At 44.6% G+C, this 27,998-nt stretch overlaps 2 protein-coding genes across 3 annotated transcripts in view; both read right to left on the reverse strand.

Annotated features, from left to right (window-relative positions):
- Positions 1 to 9,145, reverse strand: part of PCYT1A (phosphate cytidylyltransferase 1A, choline) — a 95,567-nt gene extending 86,422 nt beyond the window's left edge. Inside the window, exons 1-2 of one of the 2 annotated variants that reach the window (XM_066241740.1) lie at positions 8,934 to 9,127; positions 4,793 to 4,926 (exon numbers count right to left, since the gene is read on the reverse strand). In XM_066241740.1, coding sequence (XP_066097837.1) covers positions 4,793 to 4,926; positions 8,934 to 9,058 — 259 coding nt within the window. In that variant the 5' untranslated portion in view covers positions 9,059 to 9,127. Of the gene's footprint in view, positions 1 to 4,792; positions 4,927 to 8,933 lie in introns of both variants that reach the window. The other variant, XM_066241749.1, reaches the window with a different exon arrangement.
- Positions 9,146 to 16,193: 7,048 nt separating this feature from the next.
- TM4SF19 (transmembrane 4 L six family member 19) lies at positions 16,194 to 27,970 on the reverse strand. Its single transcript, XM_066241402.1, has 7 exons — positions 27,911 to 27,970; positions 22,048 to 22,155; positions 19,549 to 19,681; positions 18,508 to 18,709; positions 17,680 to 17,757; positions 16,638 to 16,807; positions 16,194 to 16,423 (listed from the first exon to the last, which is right to left on the reverse strand). Exons 4-7 carry the CDS (start codon positions 18,688 to 18,690, stop codon positions 16,240 to 16,242), a joined length of 615 nt encoding a protein of 204 aa, XP_066097499.1. The 5' UTR covers positions 18,691 to 18,709; positions 19,549 to 19,681; positions 22,048 to 22,155; positions 27,911 to 27,970; the 3' UTR covers positions 16,194 to 16,239.
- Between the last annotated feature and the right edge of the window lie 28 nt (positions 27,971 to 27,998).

Raw genomic sequence — 27,998 nt, forward strand, 5'->3', positions numbered from 1 at the left:
ATCCACAGATCTTTTAATGGTCAATACCAAGCAATTCTCTAGAAAAGGTATTAAGCATCAAGGTTAAGGATAGGACTCTCTGTGCAGAGAAATCACACTGGACTCAGATTTCTCCATAGTAACATTCAACGCTAGAAGACATGAAGGAAACTCTCTAAGATTTTCTTTTTTTTTTTTTTCTTTTTTTTTTAACAGAGACAGAGAGTGAGTCAGAGAGAGGGATAGACAGGGACAGACAGACAGGAACAGAGAGAGATGAGAAGCATCAATCATTAGTTTTTCATTGCACGTTGCAACTCCTTAGTTGTTCATTGATTGCTTTCTCATATGTGCCTTGACCGCGAGCCTTCAGCAGACCGAGTAACCCCTTGTTGGAGCCAGCGACCTCGGGTTCAAGCTGGTGGGCTTTTGCTCAAACCAGATGAGCCCACGCTTAAGCTGGTGACCTCGGGGTCTCAAACCTGGGTCCTCTGCATCCCAGTCCGATGCTCTATCCACTGCGCCACCGCCTGGTCAGGCTCTAAGATTTTCAAGGAAATAAATTATGACCTCAAAATATATTCATCCAAAATATATTCAGTTTAAAGGCATTCTCAGACCCTGGCCAGTTGGCTCAGCGGTAGAGTGTTAACCCAGTGTGTAGAAGTCCCAGGTTGGATTCCCAGTCAGGGCACACAGGAGAGGTGACCGTCTGCTTCTCCCCTCCTTCCCCTTCTCTCTCTCTCCTCCCTCCCACAGCCATGGCTCAACTGATTTGAGTACGTTAGCCCCAGCACTGAGGATGACTCCCTCAAGTCTCCACCTCAGGCACTAAAAATAGCTCGTTTGGGAGCATGGCCCCAGATGGACACAGCATTGTCCCCAGATGGGGATTGCTGGGTTGATCTCAATCAGGGTGTATGTCTTTGTGTCTCCCTTATTGTCACTTAAAAATAATAATAAAGGCATTCTCAAACATGAAAAAATTCATGGAATATAGCATTTCTGAGCCCTTCCTGAAAAAACTTGCAACAAAACCTTGTCAGATAAAAATTGAACCAAAATACAGAACTCAGCAAAAGGACTATTCAGTCCTTTTACCAAAGGACTAAATAGTGGTGAGCAATCACTCCATTTAAATATAGAATGAATGCTATATCATTAAGGGAAGTAAGTCTAATATGCCATTGTTATCAGAGTATTTGTTCATCTGTATATCTATAAAGGAAAGAGCTCTTGTATGATGTTCAACTAATAATAATTATGAGTAGCATTTGGTGATTTTTCTATTTTTACTTTTCTACAGTTTAAATTTTTTTAAAATTTTATTTACTTATTTTTTACAGAGACAGAGAGTGAGTCAGAGAGAGGGATAGACAGGGACAGACAGACAGGAACAGAGAGAGATGAGAAGCATCAATCATTAGTTTTTCATTGCGCATTGCGACACCTTAGTTGTTCATTGATTGCTTTCTCATATGTGCCTTGACCGCGGGCCTTCAGCAGACCGAGAAACTCCTTGCTGGAGCCAGCGACCTTGGTCAAGCTGATGAACTTTGCTCAAACCAGATGAGCCCGCGCTCAAGCTGGCGACCTCAGGGTCTCGAACCTGGGTCCTCTGCATCCCAGTTCGACACTCTATCCACTGCGCCACCGCCTAGTCAGGCAGTTTAAATTTTTTTTTCTTTTTTTTTTTTCAGTTTAAATTTTTTTAATGACCAAGTATTTTTTTGTTTTGTTTTAGTGTTTAGCCCAAGCTAAAATTATTTTTTTAGATTTTTTTATTTGAATTCACTGGGGTACAGGTTCAAGTGTGAATGAGCATGTATTTTGTGTGTGTGTGACAGAGAGAGGGACAGACAGGAAGGGAGAGATGAGAAGCATCAGTTATTCATTGTGGCACCTTAGTTGTTCATTGATGCTTTCTCATATGTGTTTTAACGGGGTGAGGGGGGGTAAAGTGACCCCTTGCTCAAGCCAGCAACCCTGCGCTCAAGCCAGATGGGCCCATGCTCAAGCCGGCAACATCAGGTTTCAGATCTGGGTCCTCTGTGTCCCAGTCCAACAATATATCCACTGCACCACCACCTGGTCGGGAGAGCATGTATTTTTTAACAATAATTTTAACAGTGAATTTTTGTTAAAATTAAAAACAAAATGCTAATATGTTGCCTGATCAGGCGGTGGCGCAGTGGATGGAGCGTCGGACTGGGATGCAGAAGACCCAAGTTCGAGACCCTGAGGTCGCCAGTTTAAGCGTGGGCTCATCTGGTTTGAGCAAAAGCTCACCAGTACCCAAGGTCGCTGGCTTGAGCAAGGGGTTACTCGGTCTGCTGAAGGCCCATGGTCAAGGCACATATGAGAAAGCAATCAATGAACAACTAAGGTGTCACAACGAAAAACTGATGATTGATGCTTCTCATCTCTCTTTGTTCCTGTGTGTCTGTCCCTATCTATCCCTCTCTCTGACTCTGTAAAAAAAAAAAATGTTAACTTAAGTGATGAAAATACATAAAATACCTATTTTCTTATTTAGACTTTTATATCATTTCTAAAAATTAAGACATTAAAAAACAGATTGTTGGGTTAACAAATGTTTTTAGGTTTGCTCACTTGTATTGGGGCAACGAATATGTGTGTACAGTCTATGGAAGGCTGCAGGTGCTTGCCCTCAGGACAGCAGATTGCAATTTGTGGATTGCCTTCCTCTGGTTGGGAAGGGACAGTGTCTGCTATTGTTTGTTGGAGAAGGGTTTTTTGCCCCCAGCCGGTTTTGCTGGGAGAGTGGAGGGGGGGGGGGGGAAGAGTCCGAGGGTGAGTCCGGGTTGTAGAACTGGAGACAGAGCTGGGAGCCCTGATTTCTGCCTGGCCTGTTTGGCTGGGGACTGCTGAGGCTGAGGGGGCCTGTGAGTCCGGGTGAGTGCGGAATGCTGAGGGGCTTGGGAGCCCAGCCTGTTTGCTCATCCGTCCTTATGAGGCTCTAATAAATGGAACGGCCCACCACTTTCCGGCTCCACAGTTCCTTTACCGTCTGCCCAAATCCAATGGGAACCTGCATGTGCATGGCCATGGTGGCGGCTACCGGCCTTACACAAATCAAAATATTAAATAATATTTACCTTTAGGAAATTAAATTTTATATAATTTTTTAAAAACTTTATGTATACAGTATCCCCCCTTATCTGCAGTTTTGCTCTCTGAAGTTTCAATGTCCCACAGTCAATGGCAGTAGAAATTACCAAATGAAAAACTCCAGAAATAAACAATTCATAAGTTTTAAATTATGGATCCATCTGAATAGTGTGATGAAATCTCATCCTGACCCACTCTGTCTTGTCCAGGCCTTGAACCATTCCTTTGTCTAGGACATCTATTTTGTATTCAATACCCACCCATTAGTCACTTAATAGCCGTCTTGGTTATCAGATCCACTGTAGCAGTATTCACGTAACTCTTATTTTACTTAAATAATGGGCCAAAGCACAAGAGTAATGATGTGGGCAATTCAGATATGCCAAAGAGAAGCTGTAAAGATACTTTGAGAAAGAGAAAGGTACCACATTCACATAACTTTCATTACAGTATATTGTTATAACTTTTCTATTTTATTAGTTATTGTTGTTAATATTATTGTACCTAATTTATAAACTACACTTTATCCTAAGTGTATTTATAGGAAAAAACATAGTATATATAGGGTTCAGGCATCCACAGGGGATCTCAAAACATATCCCCACAGATACGGGAAGACTACTGTATTGTCCAGGTTTATTACAATGAAAATTTTATTATTATTACAAAGGTATTTCTTCTCTCCAAAAAATGATATTTTTTAAAAAGGACAGATAGAAAAAGAGGACTTTTCAGATGATATAACATTACCAACAAAAGAGAGACCAGATAAAGAATGGGTAGGAAAAGCACAAGATTTGCTCTGCACATGTAGAATTTGGCAGGCATGGAAGGGTTAAGTAGGACAAGTAGTGATGATTCAGCTGGAAAGAGGACTGAGGTCAGACTGAAAGGGAACTGAATGGCAGGCTGAGGAACTGGTATCTCGGTGGGAAAAACAACCAAGAATTATGGGGGAAAGGAGCTCTGGACTTCCTGGATTTTCTGTATACAGTACTGTACTTAGATTTCCTAGATAGTGCTTCCAAATAGTGTCTTATTTAATCTTTACTCTTTCCTACCATCTGCAAAAGCCTACATGAATAAAAGTTACCACATAATTAAGAAGACTAGACACACAAAAAATGTGTCTTTAATAGCACCCACAGCTTATGTCCCTTGATTAAAGATGGGAAGGAGACAAATGGGTAAAGCTGAATGTTTGAAGGGAACGAGTAATTTCTTTTTATTGTTGTTTTGTTGTTGTTGTTGTTGTTGTTGTTTGTATTTTTCTGAAGCTAGAAACAGGGAGGCGGTCAGACAGACTCCCGCACGCGCCCGACCGGGATCCACCCGGCACGCCCACCAGGGGCGACGCCCTGCCCACCAGGGGGCGATGCTCTGCCCATCTGGGGTGTTACTCTGTCGCGGCCAGAGCCATTCTAGCGCCTGAGGCAGAGGCCAAGGAGCCATCCCCAGCGCCCGGGCCATCTTTTGCTCCAATGGAGCTTTGGCTGCGGGAGGCGAAGAGAGAGACAGAGAGGAAGGAGAGGGGGAGGGGTGGAGAAGCAGATGGGCGCTTCTCCTGTGTGCCCTGGCCGGGAATCGAACCCGGGACTTCCGCACGCCAGGCCGATGCTCTACCACTGAGCCAACCGGCCAGGGCCAGGAACGAGTAATTTCTAATTATCACCATTATTACCTTTTAATTTATCTTTAAGAGTTTCTGATAAACGTATTGTGAGCTGAGGCATTTCATCAGGAAAGTATTCAGCATTTGCCAGTTCCTCCTTGAGCACAGCACGGAAGCAGTCTTTAACCACAGAGGGTCTGAACCTGAATAAAAAAAGTTTGAAACATCTGATTGGAAACTCCAAAACCCCAACTTACCTTCATAGCTCCACTTCCTCTAGTTCTTTGTCATTTGAACCATTTAAACCTTCTTTTTCATAGTTATTATAAAAGTAATAAAAGAAAATTAAGAAAACCAGTCTTATTTCTCCCCTGAACTTCAGACCACATAACCCATATTCCACAGACCGCATATTGCATCCGGATGTCTAGTAGGCAACTCAAGTTTAATACATCCAACACTGAGCTTCTGACTGTCTCCTTTCCTCAAAACCAGGTCCTCCTGCAGTCACCTCCATCTCAGTCAGTGGTTAATGCCATTCTTCCAGTTGCTCAAGCCAAAAACTTTGGTGTCTTGTTGCCTCTCTCACAGCCTATATTCCACTCGTGACCAAATTTTATCAGTTCTACCTTCACAATAATCTAAAATTCTATCATTCTCACTACCTGACTGCTACCACCTTGCTCCAAGGTACTGTTACTTCTTGCCTGAACTATAATGGCCCCTTAACAGTCTCTCTGTGTCTGCCTTTGTCCCCAAACCCTGTTTGCAATACAGCAACTGGACTGACTGGTCCTATATTATCAGATCATGATACTCCTCTATGCAAAATATTTCACATAGTTCCTACATCACTCAGAATAAAAGCAACAGAATAAAAGCAGTATCCCATGATTTGCAAGGTTCCAAAGGAGCTACTCTACCAAACTCTCTGACCTCACTTCCTACTATGTTCCCCCTAGTTCCCTCCACTCAGGCCCCACTGGCCTTTGCTGTGTTCAAACCTGAGTGCTTCTCCACTTGTTAGCCTCTGCCTAAACTTTATTCAATTCTTCCTGTAATGAAGAGCTAGCTCCCTCACTTCTTTCAAGTCTTTATTCAAAATTCACTTTTCCTGGCCACCCGCTCTAAAACTTCAAATTGCCTTTTTATCATATCACTTTATCTCTCTCTTCCTGGTACTTATTACTATTTGATACACTGCATGGTTCATTTATTTATTTATCTTGTTTCTTGTGCTTTTACCTACCTAGAGCATAAGCTCCATGAGAGTAGGGGTTTTTAACTGTTTTGTTCTCTGTTATATCCCCATTTCTTAGAACAGCACACAGTAGACAATTTTTTTTTTTTTTTTTTTAAGAAATGGTTTACTGCCTGACCAGGCAGTGGCACAGTGGATAGAGCGTCAGACTGGGATGCGGAGGACCCAGGTTCAAAACTCCGAGGTTGCTGGCTTGAGCACAGGCTCATCTGGCTTGAGCATGGGCTCACCAACTTGAGCGTGGGGTCACTGGCTTGAGCTCAAAGGTCGCAGGCTTGAAGCCCAAGGTCACTGGCTTGAGCAAGGGGTCACTCACTCTGCTATAGCCCCAGGTCAAGGCACATATGAGAAAGCAATCAATGAACAACTAAGGAGCTGCAACGAAGAACTGATGCTTCTCATCTCTCTCCCTTCCTGTATGTCTGTCCCTATCCTTATCTGTCCCTCTCTCTCTCTCTCTCTCTCTGTAAAATAAATAAATAAATAAATAAAATGGTTTGCTGAATAAATGAGGGCAGAGGAAAAATACCTTCACTAATTTCAGCACCCTGACAATGCCATTAGCATTTTAGTTGTATTTATCATATATTAAAATACTAAGTTTCTTTTCTGGGCTATATATCCTATAGATGATTTGTCTATCATGTACCAAGTTACCAGAATTTTTTAAGCTCTAAGTTGATAATATGGTTTAATATCTGGTAGTGTGGCCCTGGCCGGTTTGCTCAGTGGATAGTCACCTGGCACACGGACATCTCAGGTTCGATCCCCACTCAGGGCACACATGAGAAGTGACCATCTTTTTCTCTTCTTCTGCCACTCCCCATTCTCTCTGTCTTCTCCTCTGGCAGCCAATGGCTGGATGGATTCGAGCATCAGCCCCAACCAAGTACAGGATAGCTGGATTGGTACAAGCATTGGCCCCAGTCAGGCACACGCGGGAGTCTGTCTATCTCTCCTCCTCTCACTTAAAATATATATATACTTGGTAGTACTAGTGACTCCTTATTACATTTTAGCAGTATTTTCTTTGGTCTCTTGCCTGCTTATTCTCACAGATGAACTTCAGAATCATTGACAAATTTGCAGGATTTGACCTGTTCAAAATGTGGTCTACCTATTAACACGCTATATCTGGTTCTTCCCTGCAGTCTTTTCCATCCTCAGTAAATGGTAAAAGTTTTTTTCAAACAAATCACAAATTATTTCTCAAAATTACTCTTACACAATACATAATTTTTTGTAAACCATGTTCTGCACTGTTTCACAGCAGAACAGGCAAATGGCATTCTATGCATTTAGAATCTTTTATGAAAATAACTGAACATACCGCCTACCAGAAAACTGCCACATAAAAATTTTTATTGCATTATAACCAAAGTTCCAGGCTTCCAATATTTGCCAAACATTTGGTTCAGCAATCTGGTTTTAAGCAACAGAAGTGGAGCTTGAGAACTCTTTAACTTTAAAATTGATTTTTTATCTTGTGAAAATTAAGTTAGTGATGTATCCTACAGGCCTAGCAGACTGTCCTCTGCACTAGACTGTGTGCCTTAATTCAGTGGTGGGATTCAGCCAGTTCTCACCGGTTCGGCAGAACCAATGATACCTAATCTTTTGTTATTGGGCAAACCGGTTGTTAAAATGGCATTTGTCATCAGGGTTCTAAGGTGGGCACCTGGGCTGCCACTCAATGTGGTAATCACAAAATTACATTTTTTTTTTTTTAAGTGAGAAGAGGGAGGCAGACTCTTGCATGCACCAGGATTGGGAGCCCACTAGGGGGCGATGCTCTGTCCATCTGGGGCAGTTCCTTCTAAGCTCAGCAACACAGCCATTTTTTTAGCGCCTGAGGCAGAGACCACAGAGCCATCTTCAGGGCCTAAGGCCAACTCAATATAATCAATTGAGCCATGGCTGCAGGAGAGGAAGGGAGAAAGAGAGAAAGCAAGAGAAGGGGGAGGGGTAGAGAAGCAGATGGGCGCTTCTCCTGTGTGCCCTGACCAGGAATCAAACCCAGGACATCCACATACCAGGCCAACACTCTACCACTGTGCCAACCAGCCAGGGCTCCTTACTTTTTTAATGTTCATCTGCGCAACAGCGTATTCTAAGTGCCCATAGTAATGTTCATTCCATCTACAGGTGAAAAAATTTGCAAGTGAGGACACCAATCAAGAAACAATATGGAAATATCTTAAATAACAGTTTTACTGGTTTTTGTCAGATATTATATAATATTTTTTCATTAATATTTTAAAACTCATAACAATCTAGTTTTGTGTACCTCTTTTATTGCTCTTATTTAAGTATTAAATGCATGAAATAATAAACAACCTTTCGGTATATCTTTTTTTATAATACTCAAAACAGTCATTAGGGTAGAGAACCAGTTGTTAACTTTCTTGAATCCCACCAGTGCCTTAATTCTGGGAAGGTATCCGGGTGGCAGGTCAAGGGCCTGCCTCCACATACATACAGGACCCTGCCCAGCAGAGGAGTAAGCAATTCTTGCACATGTATGCACACAGTAATCTTCAAAATACGGCTGAATGGCAATCGACACAAGCCCCTTATTTTCTGCTCCTCTTTTCCATCCATCTCCGTTTCCCTGTGCTCATGTCCTGGGCCTACTAGACTGGAACCAACCATTCCCACTGAGCTAGCCTAAGGACCGCAGGTCTAGTGCTCTCCTGCCCCCTGCAGCTGAAGCCCAACCAGAACAGTCCCTCTCTGCCCACTTGCCCCGCTCTCTCCAGCGCGGCCCCGCCCTCCCCATCCTGGCCCCGCCGTCCCCGCCTCTGCCCCTGCCCCTGCCCCTGCCCCTGCCCCTGCTCCCGCCCCGTGGTTTCCCGGCCAGATTCTTCCCCACTCTCAGGCTTCCAGCAAGCTCTGCCCATGGTCCAGCAGTCTCGCAGGACGCCCCGCCACAACCCGTCCACTACCCGCCTTTGCTGGAAGATGGGCCGCAGACTGTAGGTGTTCTCGGACTCCCCGGCGTTCTTCTCAGTCTCTGGCAAACCCTCTGCTGTAGAGGACGAGTCTATAGAGGACGCACCCACAAACGAAGCCATAGCCAGGGCGTCTTTGGTCTATGGCGCATCTCGCGATGAAAGCATGGCAGTTTCGGCCGCGGAGCTGAAGCCGTCGCCAGGGCAACAGAGCCGCCATTGGCCCTGACGTGACGTAGTTCTGAGCTCCCCGCCCAGCGGCTCGCCCTTCCGTGCGGCTCTTCCCCGCGCCTGCGCGCGCCGCTGTCTTTGCGGGAGCTGGCTGAGCAAGAGCGGCGAGATTTTGCTAAATTTGAAGTACTTCTGCCCCGTTTACAAAATACTTTAGTACGCATTAGCCCTTATTAGCCTTGCTACTTTATTAAGAAATTGACACAAGCCCTGGCCAGCTGGCTCAGCGGTAGAGCATCGTCCACATATGGAAGGCCCAGTTTGATTCTAGTCAGGGCACACAGAAGTGACCATATGCTTTTCCACCCCTTCCCCTTCTCTCTCTCTCTCTCTCTCTCGCTCTCGCTCTCGCTCTCGCTCTCGTTCTTCTCCCACAACCATGGCTGGAATGGTTGGAGCCAGTTCGCCCTGGGCACTGAGGATGGCTCCATGGCCTGGCCGCAGGCGCTGAAATAGCTGGATTGCTGAGCAATGGAGCAGTGTCTCCAGATGGGCAGAGCATAGCCCTGTGCCAGGGTGAGTTCGGGTTGGTGCGCATGCGGGAGTCTGTCTCTTGACCTCCCTGCCTCTCCTTTAATTAATAAATAAATAAATAAATAAATAAAAAGTTGACACAGAACCTGAAGCCCATAGCGGGAGTCTGTCTCTTGACCTCCCTGCCTCTCCTTTAATAAATAAATAAATAAATAAATAAATAAAAAGTTGACACAGAACCTGAAGCCCATAGCGTGAGTCTGTCTCTTGACCTCCCTGCCTCTCCTTTAATAAATAAATAAATAAATAAATAAATAAAAAGTTGACACAGAACCTGAAGCCCATAGAAGTCCAAGGATACACAGCTAATGAGTGGCAGGCCCCTGACTCGAGTTAAAGTCTTCAAATTATGGCGTGTGGGCCAAATCCAGCCTCATCCTATTTTGTATGACTTGTGAGCAAATTTTATATTTTTAAATGATTGGGGGGAAAAATTGAAAGAAGAATGCTATTTCATGACAGGTGAAAATTACAGGAAATTAAAATGTCAGTATCCAGAAATAGTTTTACTGTAACATAACCGTGGCCACATATTGTCTGGCTGCTTTTGCTCTCTATTGGCAGAATCGAGCAGTTGCAATAGAGGCATTGTGGCTTTCAAAGTCTAAAATGTTATCTGGCCCTTTACAGAAAACATTTTCAATGCCTTGCTCTAATTCATAACTGCCAACCTGCAATTTCCCCCACCTCATCCACATCCCTGCTCCACTGCAAAAGTCAGAAGGAGCACACTTGCATGCATTCCCTACTAACAAATCGCTGGTCCTGTTTTAGAAAGCTCTAGTATCCTGGCCTCTGTCAGCTTCAAATACTAAGAAAAGAAATTCCCCCAATATCCATCTAGGCTTCCTCTGGTAACATTTAACTTATTGGTTGGATCAAAAATTACAAAACTTGCCTGACCTGTGGTGGCACAGTGGATAAAGCATCGACCTGGAAATGTCGAGGTCGCCGGTTCAAAACCCTGGGCTTGCCTGGTCAAGGCACATATGGGAGTTGATGCTTCCAGCTCCTCCCCACCTTCTCTCTCTGTCTCTCTCTTCTCTCTCTCTCCCTCTCTGTCTCTCTCTCTCCCTTTATCTCTCTCCTCTCTAAAATGAATAAATAAATTATTTTTTTTTTAAATTACAAAACTTGCCTGACCAGGCGGTGGCACAGTGGATAGAGCGTCGGACTGGGATGCGGAAAGACCCAGGTTCGAGACCCTGAGGTCGCCAGTTTGAGCGTGGGCTCATCTGACTTGAGCAAAAGCTCACCAGCGTGGACCCAAGGTCACTGGCTCAAGCAAGGGGTCACTCAGTCTGCTGAAGGCCCACAGTCAAGGCACATATAAGAAAGCAATCAATGAACAACTAAGGTGTTGCAACAAAAAACTGATGATTGATGCTTCTCATCTCTCTCTGTTCCTGTCTGTCTGTCCCTATCTGTCCCTCTCTCTGTCTCTGTGAAAAAAAAATTACAAAATTTGCTACTAGAAAGTTTAAAGGGTTAGTTTCTTTTTTTTCTTTTTCTTTTTTTATTCAGTTTTAGAGAGAGAGAGAGAGAAGCGGGGAGGAGCAGGAAGCATCAATTTCCATATGTGTCTTGACCTGGCAAGCCCAGGGTTTTGAACCAGCAACCTCAGCATTCCAAGTCAACACTTTATCCACTGTGCCACCACAGGTCAGGTGAAGTAGTTTTTGTAAACACATGCCTTTACAAGTTTCACTAGAAACCAACCAATTGTATTATTTCAGGTTTTGTTTTACAAAGTGTTTTCTTGATAGTATTGCCTACATTGGTCTTCTGGACTCTAATAAACTCACCTCACCTTCCCAGTCCACCCTTCACACTGCGCCAGAATAGCTTTCCTTTGTCACTGATCTGCTTGAAATCTTTTGACAGCTCCTTATGGCTGTCCTCCCAGAAGTCACACTTCTCTTTTTGCAGGTAAGACCCCGTCATGATCTGGCTGAGCTGCTGAACCTTCATCCTGGCACTGGCCAGCATAGTGGAGTCTGTGCAAGGGCCACAGGGCCAGTGTGCACCTAGCACCAGCTCAGTGCTGCCTCAGTCACACCCTCTTTGCTGTTCTTTGGTTCAGCAGCATCAGCCCCATCTCTGATGAGGTCATCCATTCACAGACAAGCCTGGTCCCTGCCTAGCACAGAAGTCCAGTGTCTTCTAGGGGCAGACAGTGTATCTTTGCCTGGCTGTTTCAACAGCCTTAAGAAATCATACCCTTATGATGCAGACTTCCCCTCACCTTTAATAAGTTCTTCAACTATGTTTCTTTCACCCTAACTACAGTTCAACTAAAAACACAGAAGATAAATAAATACACAGAAGACATCTGGTACATAATTCAATAAACATGTTTTTAGATTGTTTCATTTTCTTTATTGATTTTACAGAGAGAGGAGGGAAGGAGCAAGAAGTATCAACTCATAGTTTTCTTCAGTTTAGTTGTTCATTGTTTTCTTGTTGTATGAGCCTTGACTGGGCAAGCTCAAGGTTTCAAACCAGCGATCACAGCATTCCAGGCCGATGCTGTATCCACTGCACCACCACAGGTCAGGCCAATAAACATTTTTATGCCATCTGTGGTAGGCCCCAGAAATATAAAAATGAATGAAACCCAGGCCTTGCCCTAAAGAGTGAACAGATTTGGCTGGGGAGCAGAGAGCTGAACTAAGTAGTACTAAATGGAGGGCTCCTTGCTAGAACAGAAAGATGAAGAAGTACACTCTTCTCTGGGCAGGATTACAAACAAAGCAAAATCTTCTTCCTTTCAGGATGTTATTTAAAAAGGCATATAAAAAGTAAAGAAGAAGGCCCTGGCTGGTTAGCTCAGTGGTAGAGCGTTGGCCTGGCGTGCAGGAGTCCCGGGTTCGATTCCTGGCCAGAGCACACAGGAGAAGCGCCCATCTGCTTCTCCACCCCTCCCCCTCTCCTTCCTCTCTGTCTCTCTCTTCCCCTCCCGCAGCCAAGGCTCCATTGGAGCAAAGTTGGCCCAGGCGCTGAGGATGGCTCTGAGGCCTCTGCCTCAGGCGCTAGAATGGCTCTGGTTGCAATGGAGTGACGCCCCAGATAGGCAGAGCATCACCCCCTGGTGGGCATGCCGAGTGGATCCCGGTCTGGCGCATGTGGGAGTCTATCTGACTGCCTCCCCGTTTCCAACTTCAGAAAAATACCAAAAAAAAAAAAAAAAAGGTAAAGAAGAGACTTTTTTCCCCTTAACAAAATGTTTATTTAATACTGTCCTGATAAACAGATTAGCATCAGCCTCTCTGACCAAAACACAATTGGAAGCCATGCCTAGAACCAAATGTAGATTTTGTTTGGGGAGAAAAAAACCAAGGTGAAAGTCCATTCTGAGTATGCAATGCCCCTGGGATGTAGATAGAAGGAAGAGGACTAGGTGCCCTCTGGGATGTCACAGAGGGCAGCCAACAGCCATGTGTGGAGGGCTGTGGGGCCCATGGCAGAATGAATGTAGAACTCCCTCTCTTCTCTTCCGCTCCCTATTGACTCTCCAAGGCCCTCCTCCCTCCCCTCATAGCCCTCACCATTCACAGTAATCTGAACTGTGAAGAGAGAAGGTAAGTGAGCTGTTCTAGCTCATCCCTAGATTCAGGGACATTGAACCCCTCACCTGGTGGGACTGGAGAAGGAGCTGTCAGCTTTACTCCCAGAATTCTGTTTCTGACCTTGTGCACTTTGAGATCTATGAGTGTCGGCAGCCAACTGCAGGAAGATTCACCCTAAATGTGCAGAATCTGAAGGAGAGAATAATTGGCTCTAGCTGAGGCAGAGGTTGGAGACTTGCCTTTTTAAAATACATGGAGGAGACTCAGGCAAGACAGCTCTTCACCGTGAATTATCTTGATGCCAAAGACTGACCTTTCTCACCTCAGTGTCCTGCTGAGCCATCAAAGTGAAACTGAGCCAGGATGGGTATTGTGAACCTGGCATGTGTGTGAGTATACATGTATACTGCCTAACATGTCCAAAATGAGACATAAATTACCTTTTTTTTTTTTTTTTTTTTTTTAACAGAGGCAGAGATAGACAGGGACAGACAGACAGGAACAGAGAGAGATGAGAAGCATCAATCATCAGTTTCTCGTTGCGCGTTGCGACTTCTTAGTTGTTCATTGATTGCTTTCTCACATGTGCCTTGACCGTGGGCCTTCAGCAGACCGAGTAACCCCTTGCTGGAGCCAGCGACCTTGGGTCCAAGCTGGCGAGCTCTTTGCTCAAGCCAGATGAGCCCGCGCGCGACCTCGGAGTCTCGAACCTGGGTACTTCCGCATCCCAGTCCGACGCTCTATCCACTGCGCCACCGCCTGGTCAGGCCATAAATTACCTTTTTAAAAAATTTTCATATATTGATTTTAGAGAGAAAGGAAGGAAGAGAGAGAGACAGAAACATTAGTCTGTACCTATATGTGCCCTGACCGGGGATTGAACCAGCAACCTCTGTGTTTCAGGACAATGCTCTAACCAACCAAGCTATCTGACCAGAGCTGACATAAATTACCTTTTAATTCTCCATTAATTATATAGAGGACTCAATACTTTTTCCCTGAAGGAAAAGTTCCTATGGATCAGGCACTTCCTAGCCATGACCTTGAAACTAAATCAACCAACAGGGAAATGTGAGACAGACACAGGGTTGGACACTATATATGGATATATGATACGGTGTCTGGACCTCAGAACACCCTGCCTACTGAAGAGGTTGTGCCTCTTTCTGCTCCTGATAGTGCTGTCTGCCTTCCCCGCTCTGGGCAGGTCTGTTGAGCCAGCAGTTTCGGAGAGGAGAGGGAGAAATGGGGTTTGGAGTGACCTGTCTTCTACAAGCTCTGCTAGTTTGGCTGTCAGAAGACAGAACCATGCTCTTCAGTCCTACCGAGAAGCCCTGAGAACAGGGGAATCACTATTCTGGAAGCCTCTGGTGCATCAGCAGGTCCTCCCTGACCTGGGATAGTGACGGGATGGAGCTGGGGCCCAAAGGGCTGTGGAGGAATACAGCAGAACCTGGGCCTCCACATTCCCTTCTGCTTCGTCCACTTTGTGGCCCCAGAGCCTGGGTTCTCTCTCATTTCTTGGACCTGCCCGCTACCTCTCCTCCTGATAGAACCTGTCTTCCTAGTTCTTCCCTGCTTCTGCCGGCTTTTCTCTCTTCCCTGCCAATCAAACTTCCCACCAGGACTGCCTTCATCCCACTCCTGATTCTACTCACCATCCAGCACCACCCCCGACCAAAGGTCCTAAAATGGGAGAAACAGAGGTCCTCTGCTTTCCACATTCCACATTAGAAGCAGCTGTTGCATCCCAGTTCTCCACACACTCCAGCCCGTGTCTCCCCTCCATGCTTCTGAGTGTGCTGTTTCCTGTGCTGGGAAAGTCACCCCTCTTTCCTGGGCTATTTCAAGAATCAGCTCAGACACAACTGAGGCCTTCCTCGATCTCTCACAGATCCTCTCCTGGGAGGTTCACTGTTCCTCTGAGCTCTCATTGCACCTTGTGTTGAGCCCTCACACGGCCCTTACCATGTAACATTTAAATGATTACCGCAGGTGTTTGTTTCCCTAGCCTGCCCATGAACTCTTCAAGGACAGGAAAGAATCCAAGATCGAGGACCATGTCTCAGCCATCTTTGGATCCGCAGCATGAACAGCAGTCTATACCACTTATTACACTGCACTGAGCACTAATGAAAACAACACTGTGGGTTAATCAGCTCATAGTGCTATAACAAAATACCAGACTGGGTGGCTTAAACAACAGAAATTTATTTTCTAGAGGCTGCGAAAGCAAGATCACAGTGCCAACAAGGCTGGTGTCTATAGAGTCCTTTCTCCTTGGCTTGCAGATGGCAAATGTTTGGCTATGTCCTCACAAGTCCTTTTCCTCTGTGCTTGTGTTGAGAGAGATCTGTATCTCACCCTCTTCCTATAAGGATGTCAGTCCTACTGGATTGGGATCCTTCCCTTATGACTTTGTTTAACCTTAGTTAGCTCCTTAAAGGAGCTTAATTAAAGGTCCTACCTCTAAATTAAGTCACATTAGTGGACAGGGCTTCAACCTGTGAATTTGGGGGACACAAAGTTTAGTCCATAACAACTGATGAGCTTGAATTTAGAAGACAGGAGCTCAGGTACTGACTTTACCTGAACCTAGTTGAGTGCTTTTGGGTAGAAAGTCCATTATCTTCTAGGAGCCTTCACTTCTTTGTCTGTTATATGTGGAAATTTCATGGGGTTGTTGAGAGGCTGAAATGAGATCATGGCTGGAGGACATGTTATGGACTGTAAATTCCTACACAATAATAATGACAATTTTACCTTCTACTAATAATATGTCACCTTGCAGTTTACAATGTGATTTAATATGCATTATATCATTCAACACACATGCAAGGAATTATTATTATTATTATTACAGAAATACCTGAAAGGGAAGTTTGTTTATGACTCAAACCCGTAAATCCTAGTTGCAGAAAGGATTCAAGGTAGCTTCTGATGAAAACCCCATTCGTGAAAGGGCATCTCCTACGACTTCTCACAGAGGCTGCAGAAAAGGCCCAGGAAGGTGTTGAAGAAATGAATGACCACCAGGAGAATTTGGAGGAGGCTGATGCACAAAAGGGTGGAGAAGAAGGACACGTGCCAGATGACAGCTTTGAAAGGCTCCAGGCAGACAGAGTTCCAGAGTGAATGGTCATATAAATAATTCCTGTCCCCAAAAATAAAGATACCAGGGGGTGAGGAATAAGCTAAAAAAGGCAAATATGCAACCTCAATAGACAGCTGCCCAGGTCAGGTCACAGGCCTAGACTCTTGAGGGTGACTATTGTTGCGCATTTGCAATTTTTTGAGTGTCAGAGGAGTGAGATGCTAGAATGAGTCACTAAAAGGCTGCAAATCCATGCAAGTCTCCACCCATTTACCTGTTATGTAGGTCTTTGAATGGGTAACCATATTTCCAAGCTTGCGTCTGGTTGAAGGATGAGACATCAAACATGCAAAAAGGACCATCTTTCAGGGCTACTCCAGAAGTGATAAAGCAAATCAAAGCTCCAAGCAAAGCCAGGCCACTTGACAACAGGGCAGTGAGCATCTGTAGAAGGAGAGAAGAAACATGAGACTGAGATGGGGTCATGATTAGGTGACATGTGGGGCCACCTGGACACTTCTCTGGTGCTCAGGATTCCCCCTATAATATCACATGGGGTTACTCCTACCTATGGCATCTCCTTTAAAGCTTGACCAAGATGGGGTGGCTGATGAGGGGTCACTGGGTAGAGCTAGGAGGGGTGGAAGAGAAAGAACTGACAGGGACACTGGCCCTTGAACCTGCATTTCTCTGGCTCAGCAAGCTCTTCGGAGCTTCTCAAAGGCTTGGCTTCAAAAACTTTTAAGCTCAGACTACAGCCATTCAGCCTCTAAGTTAAAGGGTCAGATTATCACATGCCTACTTCTGACTCTCTTAAAGAAAAGTTGTATTTTCAAAAGTGCCAAGCTCCTATTCCCGATTCCTGTCTTTTTCAAATCAAGCATGAAGGGAAGGAAGGGAGAAAGGAGGGAGGGAGGATTAGAAAGACCTGTGATGGCGCAGTGGATAAAGTGTCGACCTGGAACGCTGAGGTCACTGCTGGTTCTAAACCCCAGGCTTGCCTGGTCACGGCACATATGGGAGTTGATGTGTCCTGCTACTCCTCTCTTCTCTCTCTCTCTCTTTCTCTCTCTCTTTCTCTCTCTCTTCCCCTTCTCTAAAATGAATAAAAGCTAAAAAATAAAAAATAAAAAGAGCCAAGGAACTTGCTCAAAACAATGCCTTTTATAAATATTCCCCAATGGGAAGGACTTTATTGCTCTATTTTCTGCCAACATCCAGTCACACACACACACTCCTCAAAGTTGTCCTTGTACCACTCCACCTCTGAAGAACAGAATGTGGGAACATTGTAGGTATTGGAATCTGGTGCTTACCGTTCTGCAGGGCCCGCTCTTACTGAAGCAGCCATACCTCCAGCCCATCAAGGAGATGAGTGTAGCTGCAATGAGTACCTGGGAGAGGAGAGAAGGGTGTTAAGAAGAGACTGGGTAAGTTATATTTCTAGCTGTCACCTGTGGCTTGGGCCTGACCAGGCGGTGGTACAGTGGATAGAGTGTCGGACTGGGATGTGGAGGATCCAGGTTCAACACCCCGAGGTCGCCAGCTTGAGTGTGGGTTCATCTGGTTTGAGCAAGGCTCACCAGCTTGAACACAAAGTCGCTGGCTTGAGCAGGGGGTCACCCACTCTGCTGTAGTGCCACCCCCCCCATCAAGGCACATAGGAGAAAGCGATCAATGAACAACCAAGGAGCCGCAATGAAGAATTGATGTTTTTCAAACTCTCCCTTCCTGTCTGTCTGTCTCTCTCTCTCTGACTCTCTCTGTCTCTGTCACAGAAAAAAAAAAAGTAAAAAAAAAAAGAAAAAGAAATACAGTGGCTTGATACCTCACAGGGACTTGATAATCCTGTCTTTCCCTGAGGGCTTGGCTTTGACTGTCAGGATCCAGTTTGAGATGACTAGCCCCATCTGACACTGTTGATGGCAATGTTCACACCCAGTATGCCTAGTCCAAAATTCAGCAACCCTTGACAAGTCTTCCTATAGCTTTCTCTATCCCTTAGAGTTGCTGTAGACTCAAGACCAGCTTGTTAGATCAAACTTTTTTGGAAGGAATCAAAACACTACCCCCCCCCCCGTCACCTCCCTGCTCCACCCCTAAGGGGCACTTTGAGACACACCAAAGGAACCTAGGACACTTACCATGAGGCCTCCTCCCCAAAGCCCAGAGCCCAGCATGGCATGCTTGCCAATGAGGCCCCTCGACAGGTAGGTCACATCCCAGTTAGGAAAGAGGAGCGCCATGTTGGCCCCAGCAGCAAACAGGGCTGTAGTCCCAAGGCTCAGCCCCAGGATGCGGGAGCAGGTCCTTGGGCAAGCCATCATACAGGGAGAGGACAGTGTCCTGAAACAATGGAAGAAGAGTCATGGGAGCATGGGGTGGGGGAAACAGACTACAGATACTGCCACCTCCCAGGATCCGATCAAAAAGAGCCAAGGGCCTGACCAGGCAGTGGCGCAGTGGATAGAGCATCGGACTGGGATGCAGAGGATCCAGGTTTGAGACCCCGAGGTCACCAGCTTGAGCACAGGCTCATCTGGTTTGAGCAAAAGCTCACCAGCTTGGACTCAAGGTCTCTGGCTCGAGCAAGGAGTTACTTAGTCTGCTGAAGGCCCACTGTCAAGGCACATATGAGAAAGCAATCAGTGAACAACTAAGGTGTCACAACGCTCAACGAAAAACTGATGATTGATGCTTCTCATCTCTCTCCGTTCCTGTCTGTCTGTCCCTGTCTATCCCTCTCTCTGACTCATATTTTGTTTGTACCCCTATTATAGCCAGTGATCACTTCTATTTGGTACAAAGAAACAAAAATTTAAAGGTACCGTCCTCTCTGCCTGGCCTGTAGTGGCACAGTGGATAACGTGATGACCTAGAATGCTGAGGCTGCAGTTTGAAACCATGGGCTTACCTAGTCAAAGCACATACAAGAAGCAATCAATGAACAACTAAAGTGAAGCAACTGTGATCTTGCTCTCTCTTTCTCTCCCTCCCTCTCTCTCTAAAATCAATAAATAAAATCTTTAAAAAAGAAAAAAAAAAGGTACCATCCTCTCTTTAAAAGATGTCATTTTAAAGATGTTCACTGTCTCCACTTTAATTCAACATTGTACCGGAGGTCCTTTTCATTACAATAAGAAAATGAACCTGGCCTGTGGTGGTACAGTGGATAAAATGCTCACCTGGAATGCTGAGGTTGCTGGTTCGAAAACCTGGGCTTGCCCAGTCAAAGCACATACGACAAGCGATCAATGAACAACTGAAGTGAAGCAACTATGAGTTGATACTTCTTGAACTCCCTAGTCTCTCCTCTTTCTGTAAAATCAAGAAATAAAATGTTTTTCAAAAAATGAAAATGAAAAGAAGCAGAGTCATACAGATAAGAAAGGAAGCTGGGTAGCACAGCTGGTAGAGCATGGTCCCAAAATGTGGGTTCAGACCTCCATCAGGGCACATGCAAAATCAACCAATGAATGCATAAATAAGTGGAACAACAAATTTATGTTTCTTTCTCTCTCTTCTTCTCTCTCGTCAATCAATCAATAATTTTTTTTCTTTTTTTTGCATTTTTCCGAAGCTGGAAACGGGGAGAGACAGCCAGACAGACTCCCGCATGTGCCCGACCGGGATCCACCCGGCACACCCACCAGGGGCGACGCTCTGCCCACCAGAGGGCTTCGCTCTGCCGCGACCAGAGCCACTCCAGCACCTGGGGCAGAGGCCAAGGAGCCATCCCCAGCGCCCGGGCCATCCTCGCTCCAATGGAGCCTTGGCTGCGGGAGGGGAAGAGAGAGACAGAGAGGAAGGAGGGGGGTGTGGAGAAGCAAATGGGCGCCTCTCCTATGTGCCCTGGCTGGGAATCGAACCCGGGTCCCCCGCACGCCAGGCCGACGCTCTACCGCTGAGCCAACCGGCCAGGGCCTCAATAATTTTTTTAAAAGGAAGAATTGTTATTATTCACAGGTAACATGATTATCTATAGAAAATTCTAAGGGATCTACCAAAAAGTTACTGATGGGTGAGTTTATCAAGGTCACAGAATAAAACATTAATATGCAAAAATCTATGGTATTTCTATATACAAGCAATGGTATATTGTGAAAATTTTTTAAATACCATTTACAATAACATAAAATTAGAAAATACTTATGGATAAATTTAGCAAAATACATGCAAGACCTATACACTAAAAATTATAAGACACCGCTTAGAAAAAGTAAAGAAGACCTAAATAAATGGAGAGACATACCATATTCATGGGTCAAAAGAATAAATATCATTAACATGTCAATTCTCTCTAAATTGATGCATATGAGTGTAATCTCAGTCAAAATCCTAGCAGGATTCTTTTTAGTAGAAATTGACAAGCTGGGTCTAAATTTATATGTAAATACAAAGACCTAGATTAGCCAAAACTATTTCATAAAAGGAAAACAGAGTTGGAGGGCTTACACTATGTAATTTCAAGACACTATAAAGCTATGGTAATCAAGATGGTGAAGTATTGCATTAAAGATATGCAGACCACTGGAACAGACTGGAGAGTTAAGAATATATCTACATACATATGATCAAATTTTTTTAAAGATGGTATTTCAGTGGGAAAAGGATAGTCTCTTTAACAAATGGTGCTGAAACAATCCATATGCAAAACAAAGATATATACATTGACTATTACTGCCATATTCAATAATTAACTTGAAATAAACTGTAGATCCAAACTTAATAAAATGTTGAGAAGAAAACAGAAGAGAAAATCATTGGAGTTTTGAGTTCACGATTTATTAGATAAAACACAAAAAGTACAACCTATAAAAGATGACAAATTAAACTCTTCAAAAGACACTCTTAAGGAAATGAAGAAGCAAACTACAGGCTGGGAGAAAATACAATATATATATATATATTTTGTGGATATGCATGTGAATGTGAATACATATACATCTGACAAAGGACATGTATCTAGAATATGTAACAAACTCTTAAAATCCTATAATAATATAAACAACAATTTAAAAGTGAAGAAAAGGCCCTGGCCAGTTGGCTCAATGGTAGAGCATTGGCCTGGTGTGTGGATGTCCCAGCTTTGATTCCCATTCAGGGCACACAGGAGAAGCGACCATCCACTTCTCCACCCCTCCTGCTCTTCCTTCTCTCTCTTCTCCTCCCGCAGCCATGACTCCATTGGTTTGAGCACATCGGCCTGGGTGTTGAGAGTGGCTTTGTGGAGCCTCTGCTTTGGGTGCTAAAAATAGCTCCATTGCGAGCATGACCCTAGATGAGCAGAGCATCAGCCCTAGACGAGGGGTTGCCGGGTGGATCCCGTTCAAGACACATGCAGGGGTCTATTTCCCCTCCTCTCACTTGGATAAAGAAGGAAAAAGAAAAGTGGGGAAAAGATTTGAACAGATACTTCAGCTTACACAAAAATATATGTGAATGAAAACTAAGAACATAGAAAGACACCCAACATCATTAAAAAGGGAAATGAAATTAAAACTAAAATAAGATCCTACTATACATCCACTGGAATTGTTCTAGTTAAAAAGTTGAACTATACTAAATGTTGGTGAGGATGTGGAGCGACTGGAACTCTCAGAAAGAGCTGTGGAAACTGCAAATGGTATAATGACTTGGGAAATAAACTTGACAGTTTCTTATAAAGTTAAACATTCACTTACCAGATGATCAAGTAAGTCCACTTCTACATATTTATCCAAGAGAAATTAAAACACCTGTCCACACAGAGACTAGTACTTGAATGTCCATAGCAGCTTTATTCATAATAACTGAAAATTAGAAATATGAAAATATCCTAAGTGCCCACCAACAGACAAATGAATAAGCAAAATGTGTGTCTATATCTACATATATCTATATATATATTTAAAATTAAAATACTATTGAGCCATAAAAGAGAATGAAGTTCTGTTACATGCTACAACATAGATGAAATTTTAAAAAAATATGCTAAATGAAATAAATCAGATACTAAAGGACAAATATAGCCTGACCTGTGGTGGTGCAGTGGATAAAGCGTCGACCTGGAGCACTGAGGTCGCCGGTTCAAAACCCTGGGCTTGCCTGGTCAAGGCACATACGGGAGTTGATGCTTCCTGCTCCTCCCTCTCCCTTCTCTCTCTCTCTCTCTCTCTCTCTCTCTCTCTCTCTCCTCTCTAAAAATTAATAAAATAAAATAAATTTTTAAAAAAGGACAAATATATAGGATTCCACATATGTATAAATATATGTAATTTCCAGAATAGGCAAACTCATAGAAATGCAGAGATTAGAGATTAACAGGTAATGTGGGTAGTTTGGAATAGGGTGTTATTCTTTAAAGGTTACTGAGTTTCTGTTTAGGATAACAAAAAAGTTTCAGAAATAGATAGTAGTGATAGTTACATAGCATTGTAAATATAATTAATGCCACTAAACTATTTTTTAAATTTTTTTTATTTATTCATTTTAGAAAGGAGAGGGAAAGACAGACAGAGAGAGAGAGAGAGAGAGGAGACAGAGAGAGAGAAGGGGGGGAGGAGCTGGAAGCTTTAACTCCCATATGTGCCTTGACCAGGCAAGCCCAGGGTTTCGAACCGGCGACCTCAGCATTTCCAGGTCGACGCTTTATCCACTGCGCCACCATAGGTCAGGCTGCCACTAAACTATTAATGCCACCAAACTGTAATGCTTTAAAATGGTTAAAATAACAAAATTTAGTTTATATATATTTTATTATTAAAAAATCAATTAAAAATGAGAAATACCAGAGAGAGAGAGAGAGAGAAATAACTAAAATGTTCATCAGTGTGAATAGATAAATTGTGATATATCTATATAATTGATTTCAACTACTGGGCAATAAAGACAGACAACTACTGCCCTGGCTCAAGAGCTCAGTTGATTAGAGTGTAGTCCTCATATGCCAAAGTTATGGGTTTGATTCCCCATCATGGCATATACAAGAAGCAACCAATGAAAGCACAACTAAGTAGAACAACAAATTGATCTATCAAATCAATCAATCAAATAAAATTTAAAAACTACTGATATATGCAATAACATGGATAAATCTCAAAAGTATTATGCTATGTGAAATAAGCCAGAAACAAAGACTATTCACTGTATGATTCTGTTTCTATGAAATTCTAGAAAAAGTTAAACTAGTAACAGAAAGCATCAGGGGCTGAAAACGGAAGAGAGGATTAATATAACGGACATAAGTAAACTTTCTGAGGTGATTGAAATATTCTAAATCTAGATTCTTGTGGTAAATACACAGCTACATATATTGACAAAATTAATCAAACTACTCTGGAAAAAAAATTTTTTAAAATATTTTATTATTGTTATTTTTTGCATTTTTCTGAAGCTGGAAACAGGGAGGCAGTCAGACAGACTCCCGCATGCGCCCGACCGAGATCCACCCGGCATGCCCACCAGGGAGCGATGCTCTGTCCATCTGGGGCGTCACTTTGTTGCAACCAGGGCCATTCTAGTGCCTGAAGCAGAGGCCATAGAGCCATTCTCAGCACCCAGGCCAACTTTGCTCCAATGGAGCCTTGGCTGCGGGAGGGGAAGAGAGAGACAGAGAGGAAGGAGAGGGGGAGGGGTGGAGAAGCAGATGGGTGCTTCTCCTGTGTGCCCTGGCCGGGAATCGAACCCGGGACTCCTGCATGCCAGGCCAATGCTCTACCTCTGAGCCAACCGGCCAGGGCCAAATTTTATAATATTTTAATTATATATCAATAAAATTGATTAAAAATTAAAACGTCATGTCTACATAGGTTGTAAAATATCTTCCCCACATTTTTACTTGTGGTCTTTATAATCTTTTATATTTTCATTGATATGTGAACTTTTTAAAAAATATAAAATAGGCCCTGGCCGGTTGGCTCAGCGGTAGAGCGTCGGCCTGGCGTGCGGGGGACCCAGGTTCGATTCCCGGCCAGGGCACATAGGAGAGGCGCCCATTTGCTTCTCCACCACCCCCCTCCTTCCTCTCTGTCTCTCTCTTCCCCTCCCGCAGCTGAGGCTCCATTGGAGCAAAGATGGCCCGGGCACTGAGGATGGCTCCTTGGCCTCTGCCCCAGGCGCTAGAGTGGCTCTGGTCGCGGCAGAGCGACGCCCCGGAGGGGCAGAGCATCGCCCCCTGGTGGGCAGAGCGTGGCCCCTGGTGGGTGTGCTGGGTGGATCCCGGTCGGGCACATGCGGGAGTCTGTCTGACTGTCTCTCCCCGTTTCCAGCTTCAGAAAAATACAATATATATATATTGTATATTTTATATATATATAAAAATAGCATAGGACTGGTAATACTAGGGTAAATGCACACTAGTAATATTAGAGTAAATGCACATCAGTACAGACCTGAAGTCAATACCATGATATCCTCAAGAAGTAGCCTGTTGACACTTTGCAATTCAATTACATATCTATCCACCTTAAAGCTCTCAACACTCCTTTCTTACAGATTGCTTTGCACATAATTTTAAATAAATGTATGAATCAGTCTCTCTCTCTTACACATATACCTACGCATACATATATAATGAAATATTTCAGTGTTTAAAGAAGTAAACATAGTGTACATAATATATTAGCACTTATAAGTTGTGTGGGATAAAGAGCACCCATGTGAATACAACCAGTTTACAGACAGGTCATTACCACTAATACTATGAAGTCCTAAGTGTTCCCTCTCTAATCCTACCATCTTCCTGGATTCCTTTCTAGGAATGACTATCTTAAATTTTTCTTTTATCAGATCTTTTCTTTTTTAAAAAGATTTATTGATTTTACTGGGGTGGGGATGACAAGTAGTTGCTTCACTCTAGCTGTTCATTGGTTGTTTGTTGTATGTGCCCTGACAGGGCAAGCCCGGGGTTTTGAACCAGCAACTTCAGTGTTCCAGGTTGGGACTCTATCCACTGCGCCACCACAGGCCAGTCTTTATCAGACCCCTTTTTTTTTTTAATTTTTATTTATTTTTTACAGAGACAGAGAGTGAGTCAGAGAGAGGGATAGACAGGGACAGACAGACAGGAATGGAGAGAGATGAGAAGCATCGATCATTAGTTTTTCATTGCACGTTGCAACACCTTAGTTGTTCATTGATTGCTTTCTCATATGTGCCTTGACCGCGGGCCTTCAGCAGACTGAGTAACCCCTTGCTGGAGCCAGCGACCTTGGGTTCAAGCTGGTGAGCTTTTTCTCAAACCAGATGAACCCGCACTCCAGCTGGAGACCTCGGGGTCTCGAACCCGGGTCCTCTACATCCCAGTCCTACGCTCCATCCACTGCGCCACCACCTGGCCAGGCTATCAGACCTTTTGAAAACAGTTTTATAACTTATGAACTCATTAAAAAAAAAATGCTTAGCCCAGCATTTTCTATTTGTCCAGGTTGACATTTGTGGTAGGGAGACTGGTGCCAGACCCAGCACTGAGTAGGGCATTTGGTTGGGGGATGCCCCCGCACTTCTCTCTCATTCCGCAGCCCCCACAGCCCTTGGTAACTTTGGTAACTTTTACTTCCCTTCATCTCTGTGCTCAACTCCTGCACTCCCCCTAGCAGGGAACTTCCTGTCTCAGTGGCATTTGAATTTTAGTGTGATGAGTTGCCTTTGCCATGTGCCCTCTCCACAGTATTGACTCTCTCTATGTCTTGTTTCTCACAGTGAATTTAATACTTGTCCCTGATGAAAGAAAGTTCAGATCTCAGTGGAGAGGGGTACGTACATGCTGGGAGAGCTCTGGGTGGGGTATGAAGTGACACTGGCCCTTACTTACCCCAGGGACACAAGGGTCTGAGGGAAAGGGTGCGGATCAGGAATCAGGAGGGACAGTGTGTCCTGTCTCCTGCCCTCTCCCCAAACTGGCCCAGCACAGGAGGCCTCTTTCCGTGACTTTGGCCCCCAGTACCACTGCTTCCCCCCCAGGGCCTCCGGGTGAGGAGCCTGCCCTGCTGTCAGGAGGCGGGGCACCCATCCGATAACAGTCCTCCCCACAGATAGTTTGGGACTCCAGTGTGTGTCTGGACTGCCTCTCTCTCCAGACTGTGTTGTCACTGAGTGCAGGACTCCTGTTGTGTGTATCTCTCTCTCTCTATGTTGGAGTGAGTTAACCAATTGGGGTGTTAGCAAATAACAACTTTAACCCACTCCCCACCCAGATGACTGACATTTCATCGGGGGCTCAAGTGAGGACTGGTGTGCAGCGGGACTTTCAAGCATACTCTCTGGACCACGTGCATGCACAAGCTTTTGCTCAGGAATGCCTTCGACCACCTTCAAATCATTCCGCCCATGAGAAAGGCCATCTCGACACAGAACACCAAAATACCGCCTCCTGACAACCTCTTCTATGGAAAATCTTCCTATCAGGAAAGTTTTAGAAGGAAAACGAGCAAACATGGTTAAATGGAGAAGTTAAAGCTGGCCTTTGGATGAATGGAATGCAAAGGAGCCCGGCTGACCTCACAGCAAAGGCGCTTGCAGTGCTGCTCCTCCGGGAGGCTGGGGCTTAGTTTGAATTTTACTTCCTCTTTCTGACTTTATTTCCCAGGAATCACAAAATTTTGAGAAATGCTTCCCAAAAAGTGAACCAGGATATTAGCAAAGAGTTTGGCTAATTTAGTATGTACAAAGACAAGCAGGATCATAAGGCAAAAGTTTAAAATCAGGCTTTAGGGGAGGCCGTGTCCTGACCTGAGATCCTGGCTGGGTGAAGAAATCGGCTAGATGTCTGGGCAGCAGGATAAGTGATCCGCTAAGTCATATACAGAGGAGGGGACTGCAAATTCTCTCCGTGTCTATTGATTTCATTCATCATCTAGCCACGCTTTTCTTTCATTCCTTCGTGAACAGTCAATTTTTTATTTTTTAGATTTTATTTATTGATTTTTAGAGAGAAGAGAAAGAGAGAGGCAGGGGGCGGGGGAAGAGAAGTGGGAAGAATCAACACGCAGTAGTTGCTTCCCGTATGTGCCTTGACCGGGCAAGGCCAGGGTTTCGAACCGGCGACCTCAGCATTTCCAGGTTGACACTTTATCCACTCCGCCGCCACAGGTCAGGCCAACAGTCAAATATTTAAGTGACCACTTTCTGCCAGGCACTATGCCAGGGGTTAGGGGTACAGTGGTGAATCAGATACAGTCTCTTCTCTTGAGGAACTTAAAGCCTAGTGGGGTCACTGACAAGGGCCGAGCAGAGGTGTCCCACTTACAGTGTGATGGAGGCACGTGGAGGACCAACTAATTCTGTCCTGCTGACATGAAGTCAAATCTCCTGGAGAAGTGCTGCCCAAGCTGTAACTCGGCTGACAACAAGGCAAAGACTGGCAAAGCTGGGAAGGGGAAAGTAAGGGAAGCACAAGTAAAGGCCTGGGGTAGACAGACCGAGGCAAAGAGAAGTTAAATGAATTGCCAAGTCACCCAACTGCACGGTGGTAGAGCCAGGGCTCACCTTAGTGGGAGTTTGTGCTCTGAAGTGCTCAGCCATACCGTTTCCGGGCCATTCCCGCACTGTGCCCTTTCATCTGCTTACCTGCATCTGATGACAAGAATCAGGATGGGAGAGAAAGAAGCTGGAGAAGGGCTCCGTCTTCACAGAGGGCCCGCAGCTCCTGCAAGCT

Source organism: Saccopteryx bilineata, chromosome 8 (genome assembly GCF_036850765.1).
Source record: "Saccopteryx bilineata isolate mSacBil1 chromosome 8, mSacBil1_pri_phased_curated, whole genome shotgun sequence".
Classification (NCBI taxonomy): Eukaryota; Metazoa; Chordata; class Mammalia; order Chiroptera; family Emballonuridae; genus Saccopteryx; species Saccopteryx bilineata.